Below are 11,419 nucleotides of genomic sequence, written 5' to 3'. Positions count from 1 at the left end.
AGAGAGAGAGAGAGAGAGAGAGAGAGAGAGAGAGAGAGAGAGAGAGAGATTGAGCACTGATGAGCTGAAGTTGGAGGGTCCCTGATGACTATAAACATCCAATGAGGCTTTGAAGCTATGGCTCTTGGATATGGATTCTAATCCATGCCTTGGGAGTCACAACAAAGCCATGGCAAGCGGTATTACATAATAAGTTCAAAAATGAGGTTTATATGGCTCAGATAACCATTAAAAACTACTTGTTGGCTTCCTGAGAAATTAATACTTTAAGAAGCCAGCATGATGTCAAACTCTCCGTGTCCTCTCACAGTGAGCTAGTCTCTTCGGATACTCGGGGGTACCCGTGGCCAACTTCTTCCCTAGTAAGTCCTGTCTGTAGTTCATACTTCTCTTGATATTCTAGGTGTGTGAGCCAGAGAATCCATGCAAGGACAAGACTCACAGCTGCCACAAGAATGCAGAGTGCATCTACCTGGGCCACTTCAGTGACCCCATGTACAAGTGTGAGTGCCAGATTGGCTACGCAGGTGATGGGCTCATCTGCGGGGAGGACTCAGACCTGGATGGCTGGCCCAACAGCAATCTGGTGTGTGCTACCAATGCCACCTACCACTGCATCAAGGTGAGAGTCACGGTCACCTCAGGCTAAGAGCTAGGACTCTGTGCTTCAGTCCCTTCTTGAGCCATTATCAGAGGTCTGTGTCTTAACCCCTCTTCAGTCAGTATAGGGAGCGGTGCCTCAGCCCCTTTCCTAAGTATAGGGTTCTGCACTCCATCTAGCTTCCTCAGTGAGGAGTCTGCCCCTTTGTCCTCTTCAGTCAGTTTAAGGGGCTGCCCCACCCCTACCCAGTGCCTCTTCAGTGATTCACTGCCAGGAAAGATTGGGCCAATTGGAAGCAGTGATCTAAACAGGAAGACACTCCAAATTATCTTGTTCCCTCCTACACTCCGCATGAACTTCCTACTCTGAGACTGGACCATGTTAGAGCGACACATCTTCTCACAGCTGAAGGGATGAAGAGAGGGTGGGTCTGATGTGCGCTGGACACAGGCATCCGCTCAGGAGTCCACCTGAAGCACTGGATGCAACTGGACTCTCCCTTTTCTTCCCATTCCAAGCATTGTAAGGAAAAGCAGCACATGTTATGAAAAGTGTATATGTACACACATGCACACATGCTTATGAAAACATACAAGATGTAGGTATACATATACATGCACATACACACTATGTATGTATAAACACACATGCACACACAATGCTGTATGTATACATGCACACTATATATGTATACATACATGTGCATAGCATACACACACATACACTATGTATAGACATACAAGCACACACAATATGCATGTATACAACCATGCATACATGCACACACAGTATGTACATATACATATGTACACAAACTATGTATGTATATACACATGTGAAAATATGCACACTTGCCTGTACACACACACACACACACACACACACACACACACATACACACGAGAAAAGGCATCAATGTGGTTGAAACCAAAACTTCCCTGCCCTGTCCTGCCCTGCCCTTCTTCAGTCCCTAAGTTGGGTCCTTGCCGCTCATTTGGGTCACAGCACAGTAGACAGAGTAGAAAGGCTTTTATGCTGTTGCATGTCTATGGAATGTGAAGAGCTGGAGTGTCGCTCTTCTCCCTCCTTCTAAGCTTCACTTCTGTGCAGAATTGCAAAGCTTAGACAGTGCACAGCTGTGAGAGGCCTTTCTTGTTTGAGACCTGCTGGCCGGTGAGGACTGAGCTTGCATGCATGCTGAAGCTCTTAGTTCATTTGATGAGCTGGGGGGAAGAACAGGGTGCTAAGCATCTGGCTCTGCACCTCTCCTGGGACAGGCACCCTCACCTCCCTCTGTTCTCTCAGGTGTCTGATCCCTTCCTGGGGTCTGGGCTCAGAACACGGCTCCTTTTGTCTCTCCTCATGGGCAGCAGTGACATAATTCCCAGGGTAGGACTCAGAGCAGCACATGTCCAGGCCAGCTGGCTCCGATACTCACTCCGCTTCTATCTGAGGACTTGTATCAGATATTTATATCCTTGGCTTCATAAGTCTTACATTATTTTCCCCGATTTGGAGAGAAGGACACTTTGGAATGCTTTCACGGTTGTTGTTCCTCTCCCAAATCACAGGACAACTGCCCCAAACTGCCAAATTCCGGCCAGGAGGATTTTGATAAGGATGGAATCGGAGATGCTTGCGACGAGGATGATGACAATGACGGTGTGAGCGATGAGAAGGTAGGGTGAGCGCTGCTCTCAAGCACTGAGAAGTTGGGGAGATGAGGGTTCTGAGGCCGCTCTTCTGACATATTTGTGAACAGCTTCCAAAGGCCACCCATAGAGAAAGTAGTCCCTACAAATGCTGGTTAGCGGGTGCACAGGGCTCCCTGGGGTACAACGCAGAAAGTGCTCACAACTTCACTTTCTTTAGTTGCCTCCAAAGACCTTATTAGCTTCCCTTTCTTCTGGTGAGTTGTGCTTGATGCAAGTGGCAGACACAATCAGAAGGTTTAACATGGGCTCATACAGCTCCCTGAGGATGGGTTCTCTATGGTGAGATTCCATGCTTTCCCCTCCTTGCACACATCCATCCACACACTCACTTACTGTCTCATCTGTTTGACTTTCCTATGAAGGGAAAGAGACTGCCGTTTTGCTATAGGAAATCTCAGCACTCATGGAGACAGGACAGCCGTGCATGGAACTGTGAAAACACAGGATGCTGAGCCGGTGCCTGTGCAGGGCTAACTGGCTCAATTTTGCTTCCTTATTGGTGGTCTACTCCTGAGTACTGAGATATCTTACGGCAGCCCGATTGCCTGGTCTGTGCTCTTTCTGATGTCTTTTTCTGGTGATTTTTAGGATAATTGCCAGCTTCTCTTCAATCCCCGTCAATTAGACTATGACAAGGATGAGGTTGGAGACCGCTGTGACAACTGCCCTTATGTGCACAACCCAGCGCAGATCGACACAGACAATAATGGCGAGGGGGACGCCTGCTCTGTGGACATCGATGGAGACGGTCAGTGGCTCTGCTCACTTTAGTGATGCAAATCGGGGTTGATGGTTGTAAGTGAGCTAGCACTTTGTGTGTACTTGGGTTCACAGCCACAAATCAACTAACTATACAGAAAAAGGATGTACAGAACACACACACAGATTTCTAAATTTTAACTTATTTGTGTGTGTGTGTGTGTGTGTGTGTGTGTGTGTGTGAGTATGTGTGTGTGTGAGTGTGTGTGTGTGAGAGAGTGTGTGTGTGCGTGTGTGAACAGCAGAGGGTGCTGCCCTGTGTGTGTGGAGGTCAGAAAACAGCATTCAGGAGTGGGTACCTTCTTGAGGCAGGATCTCGCTGGTTTCTGTTGCTCTGTGTACTCTAGACAAGCTGTTCTGGGGACACATAGGTGACTCTTCTGTGTCTTCCATACATCTCACCGTAGAGTGCTGCCACCAGAGATGCTCACTGCTGCCTGCATCTGGTTTTTTATTTGTTTTGTCTTAATGTGGGTTCCGAGGATCAAACTTGGGTCACCAGGCTTGTGCTGCAAGCCCTTTTAGCCACAGAGCCGTCTTACTAAACCCTAGACCTTTACCACGCTATCCATCTAAACAACAAAATTATAGTATAGAGATGGCTTTTAAGTATGTAGGGGATTGTAACTAGATGGTTTGTAAACATCACTTTATTTTGTGTAGTGAATTTGGACATCTGGATTTTGGTATCTTTGTGGGTCCTAGTAGCAGCCCTCCATGTGTGCCATGAGCAACTGCAATTCCGAACATTTTAGAAGAGCTCAATTTATCTATAGGCTTATGAAAATGATTCCCTAAATAACTTGCCTTTTCCCACAAGACTTCAGGTCCATCTTAGAAAAGCACAGTTTTCTGCATTTTCTTTCCTTGCTGTCAGACCCACAGCTGCTTCATCTGAATCTTTCACTGCATCTTCTGCAGTGAATACTCCGTGTAAATCATCCAAGAGCTGCATCCAACTGCTCTGAGAAGGGCATGAGGAGGCTGTTTGTCTTACTCCCACTCAGGTTTCTTATTGTTTATTGATAAGGCCTAACCACAGGACCTGGGAACGAAGACAGGTGGAGCGACACAGGTGTGCCCCGTGAGCTCTGTCAAATGACTGTAGGCTGACATTTTACCCTGAGACCTGCTGGGCTCTATGCAAGAGCCCAGAGTCCGACCACAGCACCCTTGGAACTCAGGCACCGCTCTCTCAGGGTGTCACTGTAGAGCTAAGAGACATTCAGACCACAGCTGTGCTTGACTCCTCTGTGTATCCCATGAGTCTCACCCCACTCCTCATCCATTCACAGCCTGGAGTTCCTTCATCCCCTCTGACTCTACCCTGCTCTGACTTGACCCATCTCAAAGTCTATGCTTTTATAGAACTTTCCAGTCAGCTTCCGCATCCAACCTTCACCTCAGGATAGTCTCGATCACTCCGCCGTCTTGAAGGTTGATGCATTCGGCAGGCACCTCATCATGTCTGCCCTAATGTGGGCTGGCGCCTCTGTTCTGCCAGCTGGCTTGTCAGCCTCCTGTCCTTTTGAGGGTTCTTTCTGTTGATCCCTCCCCGCTCCCCCCAAAATGACCTCTTCTTCCTTTGGCTTTATCTTCCTTCAGTTGCCACTATATCTTTTTTTTAATTATTATTATTCTTCCTTCAGTACTGTTGGACCTCTTTTTCCTATTTTCAGATTTCTAAGACCCTCGCTGACCCATCTGCACCATCACTTCTCTCCCACTGTGTGGGGATGACGAGGAAACTTCACTGAGAGGCTCTTGTGTGCCTACAGACTTAATTCACACTTTCTGAGATCTCAGTGGAAGCAGCCAAAGCTCAGAGAACACACCACACTCACCCTCTTCTGACTGGACAGCATTGCCCAGAGAATCCCAAACACTCATTCTATTTTAGGCTGAGGGGATTGGAGTTTTTTTCTTTTTTTGAAACAGGGTCACACGGGGAATTTGATGTTTAATGGAAAAATACATCATATACTCTTCCATGAATCTAATAATCTTTAAATTTTTGCCATTTTTCTAGTGATCATCTGTATGTTATCCAGTATGCTGGGAAAATAATGCACCTTCTCTAAACTCAGCATGTGCCTACTTCGTTTCTTTCACCAACAGATGTTTTCAATGAGCGAGACAATTGTCCATATGTCTACAACACTGACCAGAGAGACACGGATGGTGATGGCGTGGGTGACCACTGTGACAACTGTCCTCTGATGCACAACCCAGATCAGGTGATGAGATATGTCTAAAGAGGGCTCTGTGATCCCCAGCTGTAGCCTCGAGATGAGCCTTGAGGGTGACCCACATCCAGAGCAGGGCATCCCTCATCCTCCAACATAAAAGTGCTCCTGTGTGGTTCTCATCTGCCCTGCCAAGCATGACAACATAGCTTGCTATAAGCTCAGTTGGAACGTCTTACAGAGACCAAATCTAAGTACATTATATCTAGGTGGCCGCAGGCCAAGGGAGGAAATAACTTCCCCACACTGTCTGGGGGGAAATTAGTCTCCATGGCTATCCAGAGGCAAACCCAGAACTAGCTACATTTCCAGGCTTGCCTTTGGAAGGAACCTGAAGAATGTGACCAGGAATATGGCCTGCAGAGTATACAGTAATGGTAGAGAAAGTGGTTCCTATGACACCTGAGTGGTAGTTAGCTGTAAGAAGTCCCCTGTGAGATGGGGCACAGGCTAGGAAAGCCCGCACCCAGGAGCCTCCAATCCAAACTCTCTTCCGTGTGGGCAGCAAGTGAGCCATCATACCCCATTTTTGCACCTCATCCCCCAGTGCTGGCCTGTACCAAGAGGGGGTGGGTCTCTAGTCCCCAAGTCTTCCTGTGCTTCCTCGGGGAGTATTCATGGTGCTCACTTCTTGCTCTGTCCCCCAGACCGATCAGGACAATGATCTCGTTGGAGACCAGTGTGATAACAATGAGGACATAGATGATGATGGCCACCAGAACAACCAAGACAACTGCCCGTACATCTCCAACTCCAACCAGGCTGACCATGACAACGACGGCAAGGGCGATGCCTGCGACTCTGACGATGACAACGATGGTATTCCAGATGACAGGGACAACTGCCGGCTTGTGTACAACCCTGACCAGGAAGACTCAGACGGTGGGTGATTTCTTCAGTTTACACGTGCCTTGCAAACCGCAAACCACAAACCACACGAGCAGTCCCGCAGAGGCAGAACTTCTCTGGTTTGGAAGCTCAAAACTCAGCAGGATGGCTATGTTAGGGTGCTGGGCACAGGGATGGCTGTCTGTCTGTCCAGCCTGCTGGAAGCCTCAGCTTCTTCTTGTGTGTTTAATAGTCTACCAATGAGAGAGGTGAGGTTTGTTTGTGAGTGCCAGGATGAGGAAAACTTTCGGCTTCCGGGTACTTTTGAAAACCTTTGGCAAACACTTTGAAAGGGATAAGGTTCACTGAATGCAGCCAGTGGCAGGATGGGGAGAGGATTTATTGCTTTATATCTATTACAGAAAATTGGGAAGGTGCGACATGGAAGGTCTTGTGCACATCAGTGATCTGTAGCTGTGCAGGCTCTGGAAGATGCCACACCCCAGGAAGACCGCAGTCCTGAATAAACAAAGTGCGCAGCCGCACTTGCTGACAGGCCGGTCACTAACGCCCTCCCAAAGGGCAGGATGATCCAAGCTCTCTTTGGAACACACTTATCCTGAACAAATGGAGACCAGGAGTCCTGGGGTGTTGAGCCAATGTGACTCAGAAGCACGTGAAAAGACTGGCCAGGGCCCAAGGGCAGCTGCAGCATTCTCCCAGCACAGGAAAGATTGCTTTCAGCAGAGAGCCCCCAGCTTGATGCAGACACTGGTGCAGACAGTGGGAGGTGGCCTTTGGCTCACCTAGGAAGGGGACCCTGGAAGGAGAGGCGAAGGGTACTTTTATTACTTTTAAGATGCTGTTGCCGAGGCTGGGGAATAGATTAATTTGTAAAGCATTTGCCTAGCGTGAAAATTCGGTGCTACACAGACAAGGCATAGCAATGCATGCCTATACTCAGGAGGGAGAAGCAAGGGGCCCATTAAAAAAATCATCCTTGGCTCCATATTGCCAGTTTGAGGTGAGCCTGTCCTGAGATCCTGTCTCAATAAAAGAAAATGCCTGTACATCTAATTATGTTTCCCACAGTGAGGAGCCTACGGTATTGAATACCAGAACTGAAAACTGGTTTGCAGAATGGGGAAATCAAGATATCAATCTAGATACCAAATATGGTTTCTTTTTTTTTTTTTTTTTTTTTTCTTTTGAAATAAGAGGTCAAAGCAGAGTGCCTGGTTAACTCCATTGCCTCTGCCTTCGGGCATCTCACTGTGGCCAAGGATAGGTCAGCTGTAAGGTCACAGGCATGACCTGGCCCCCTTTTCAGACCAACCTCATTGGATCTGATCTCCCCAGGGGAAGTCATGTGTGCTGGAAAGGTTCCACTTTAAATGCCAAATAAATTAAAATGGCTCCAGTTAGAATGACAGTGAGAGGTGAGCTTAGAGAGACATTAGCAACAGCCAATTTTCTGTTTTCAACTCTGAATGTAGGGAGCAGAGCTCTTTGGAGGGCTTACAGGACTATCCTTGACTATAGTGTTTGCCGTGAGTATTTTTTAAAAGCATCCCTGGGATCCATCCCATCATCAGCCACCAAACCCAGATACTAATGCACATGCCAGCAAGATTCTGCTGAAGGGACCCTGATATAGCGGCCTCTTGTGAGGCTATGCCAGTGCCTGGCAAACACAGAAGTGGATACTCACAGTCAGCTATTGGATGGAGCACAGGGCCCCCAATGGAGGAGCTAGAGAAAGTACCCAAGGAGCTGAAGGGGGATGCAACCCTGTAGGTGGAACAACAGTATGAACTAACCAGTACCCCCTGAGCTCGTGTCTCTAGCTGCATATGTAGCAGAAGATGGCCTAGTCAGCCATCATTGGAAGAGAGGCCCCTTGGTCTTGAAAACTTTATATGACCCAGCACAGGGGAAGGCCAGGGCCAAGAAGTGGGAGTGGGTGGGTAGTGGAGCAGGGGTGGGGGGAGGGTATGGGGAACTTTCGGGATAGCATTTGAAATGTAAATAAAGAAAATATCAAATAAAAAAAAGAAAAAAAAAAGCATCCCTGGGATGCCTTATCGCTTTACAAGCTCAATGTTTTGGAGGCAGTTGACCCTCAAACCATAATTAATTACAAGGTGCACAGCCTCAAATCTTACAGACCCAGAGGTCTCTGTTTATACACATGAAGAGAAATATAAACTACCTAACTCGCCCCCTTGTGTTCATTTCTTCCTTATCTGTAGGTGACGGTCGAGGTGATATTTGTAAAGATGACTTTGACAACGATAATGTCCCAGATATTGATGATGTGTGCCCCGAGAACAACGCTATCACTGAGACAGACTTCAGAAACTTCCAGATGGTCCCTCTGGATCCCAAGGGGACCACACAAATTGATCCCAACTGGGTAATTCGTCACCAAGGCAAAGAGCTGGTGCAGACAGCAAACTCAGACCCTGGCATCGCTGTAGGTGAGCCTCAGATCCCATGGGTGGTTCAGAGAGACCACGTGGTCAGGATTCAGGATAATTTTTCCAGTAGCCTTACCCTTCCTTGGTCTGTGGAATAGTCTCCCTTCATAATCTGGCTAAGGGCTCTGGGAAAGCATAGGTTTGCAACTCTTTGGCCTATGGAATTTGGCGTTTCGGTAAGCCAGTTCATATTATGGACTCTCTGAAATGATACATTGTACACTGGAACCTCTGTCACAAAACTGTCAACTGGGTCACAGGTCGTTTTGCTGATCTCTCAGTGAAGAGCAGAGGTTATCTAAGCTAATCTAAGCTCTTCAGATCCACGTTTCTGTGAGGCAGACTCCTGAAGTCCCCGATGTGCTTTTCCCCGGGGGCCACCAGACCATCCATGTTTTCTCTGCACTCAGGTTTCGACGAGTTTGGGTCTGTGGACTTCAGTGGCACTTTCTATGTCAACACTGACCGGGATGACGACTATGCTGGCTTCGTCTTCGGCTACCAGTCAAGCAGTCGCTTCTATGTGGTGATGTGGAAGCAGGTGACCCAGACCTACTGGGAAGACAAGCCCAGTCGGGCTTACGGCTACTCTGGTGTGTCACTCAAAGTGGTAAACTCCACGACTGGTACTGGCGAGCACCTGAGGAATGCCCTGTGGCACACGGGAAACACAGAAGGCCAGGTGAGGGACCGGGCAGCTGATGACTGTTTCCAGGCAGACCCTGCACTCCTAACCCGTTCCAGAGAGATACCCTTCTGTCCTTAATTGTAATCAAATAGCAATCATTTTAATAGTCGGTATCGAATACCTATTTTATTAAGCACCGAATGCCCCAGTGCTTCCGAAAACACGGTTGACAAGACTGAAAGCAGGTCCAGTCTTATGCAGAGACAGGACTTGACAGTATCAGTTCTCTACATAGCTCCACACCCAAGAAGCAAAAGATATGTATTCAGATCCATGACTGTCTGGGTCAAGTGTTCACACTCTTAGTGTTAACACACCCAACACTGGACTTAGGTGCACACTGTAGTCTCCCATAGCTGTGCGCAGTAGGGTAGATGATACAGCGTTTGAAAAGTAGAACATGCAAAAGAAAATGTATGTACTAGGGAGGTAGTACAGTGAGTGGGGTATTACTTTGCACAGTCTAGGGGGAGAAGGATGGTAGAAAGGCACATAGCTCACCTTTCAACAATGCTCCTCTTCCACAGGTTCGGACTCTATGGCATGACCCCAAAAACATTGGCTGGAAAGACTACACTGCCTACAGGTGGCACCTGATCCACAGGCCTAAGACAGGCTACATGAGGTAAGGGCAGCTGCACGGTTTCAGCTGCTTCATCCCAGTGGGTGGGCTAATCTTTTCCATTAAACAACCAGCCTGCCTTTCCATTGGATGGCCAGATAGCTTTTTTTTTCATCAGACGGATAGTCTGTTTCCCATTGCATAGATAACTTTTCCATTGGATGGACAATTTGCTTTCTCTGTCTACCTTCCTATTGAAGAATATCAATAAATAACTATGCTGTAATGAGCACTTCTACATTCTTCTCTGAATTCCTTAGTTTTAAATACCCTTTCTCATCTATTTTGCATCCTTTCTATACATTGCTTACTTAAAAAAAAAAACAAACTGAAAAGTAAGCCATGTCTTAAATACTTATTGGCTAGTGTACAAACTCCCCCCACACTCATCTGGATGGAACCCACCTTCTTTGTACATGATAAGCAAATGCTCCACCACTTACTCTCACCCCAGATGGGTGTCTGGTGTCTGCAGATCCCTGAGGGTCTGTGTGTGTGTGGGGGGGGGTGGGGCTTGTGGGGGGGGTGTAATGTCCCTGCAAAGAGGTCCCATCTGTCATGTGTTCCATCAGGAAATTCTGAGGCATCACTGCCCATTCTGAGCCAGGGAGATGAGTCTCGGGATCTTCAGGGAAAAGGAAAGCTTTGGGAGCTATGCTCAGGGAGGACCTGGCTCTAAGGAAGAGAAACAGATACCCACCCCCCACAAGCAGTCAGGAAACATCCTTTACTCTTTACACTGCCTTGGCTCTTAAAGGCAACACTGCACTTTGTAGTCACTGGCTTATTGCAGTCATATACACCAAGGGTGCAGCAGCTCTGCCTGTGAGAAGGAATGGGCTCTTCAGACTCTGCTGCGAGACAAGGGTCGGTGTTCCTAAAGGGAAAGCATGCTCTGCTCAGACCCTGAGCAGAGGGTGGGGCCACAGATCCCTCTTGGGTTGTCTGGGTGTTGCTCAATGGTAGATCAGAGAGCATTTGAATAGCATACACAAGGCCATGCTTTCATCCTCAGCACTAAGAATAGATTCTTTTCAGCCAACAGCTGGCATTTAAAACCAACGACAGACTTCCGGTGAATGTGCTTCTGAGTTCAAGTTCTCTTTTGTCTCTTACTTCCTTGCCTGTTTTAGAGTCTTAGTGCATGAAGGAAAGCAAGTCATGGCTGACTCAGGACCAATTTATGACCAAACCTATGCTGGTGGACGGCTGGGCCTGTTTGTCTTCTCCCAAGAGATGGTCTACTTCTCGGACCTCAAGTATGAGTGCAGAGGTGAGTTCATGTTCCCATCAGGGAAGTGGTCCTACAGGACCAGGAAGGACTGGCATCCATGTTTCTGCCTGCCTACAGAGGCTTCATTCCAGAGAAATGAACTGTTGCTATGAGCTGGGGCTTCTGCCCTTCCCAGCTAAGATGTGGCTTAGGGATATAATTCCTTCCTTCCTTCCTTCCTTCCTTCCTTCCTTCCTTCCTTCCTTC

General features: G+C 47.7%; 1 protein-coding gene across 1 annotated transcript in view; it reads left to right on the top strand.

Moving 5' to 3' along the window:
• Window positions 1-11,419, top strand: part of Thbs2 (thrombospondin 2) — a 29,608-nt gene that overhangs the window by 15,086 nt on the left and 3,103 nt on the right. The window contains exons 11-19 of the mRNA XM_029533186.1: window positions 404-622; window positions 2,173-2,280; window positions 2,905-3,064; window positions 5,194-5,312; window positions 5,969-6,203; window positions 8,402-8,629; window positions 9,040-9,311; window positions 9,845-9,942; window positions 11,073-11,212. Coding sequence (XP_029389046.1) covers window positions 404-622; window positions 2,173-2,280; window positions 2,905-3,064; window positions 5,194-5,312; window positions 5,969-6,203; window positions 8,402-8,629; window positions 9,040-9,311; window positions 9,845-9,942; window positions 11,073-11,212 — 1,579 coding nt within the window. The remainder of the gene's footprint in view (window positions 1-403; window positions 623-2,172; window positions 2,281-2,904; window positions 3,065-5,193; window positions 5,313-5,968; window positions 6,204-8,401; window positions 8,630-9,039; window positions 9,312-9,844; window positions 9,943-11,072; window positions 11,213-11,419) is intronic.

The sequence above is a fragment of the Mus pahari genome, chromosome 21, assembly GCF_900095145.1.
Source record: "Mus pahari chromosome 21, PAHARI_EIJ_v1.1, whole genome shotgun sequence".
NCBI lineage: Eukaryota > Metazoa > Chordata > Mammalia > Rodentia > Muridae > Mus > Mus pahari.
The sequence above is the reverse complement of the archived record's forward strand: the minus strand, read 5'-3'. Positions and strand labels throughout refer to the sequence as shown.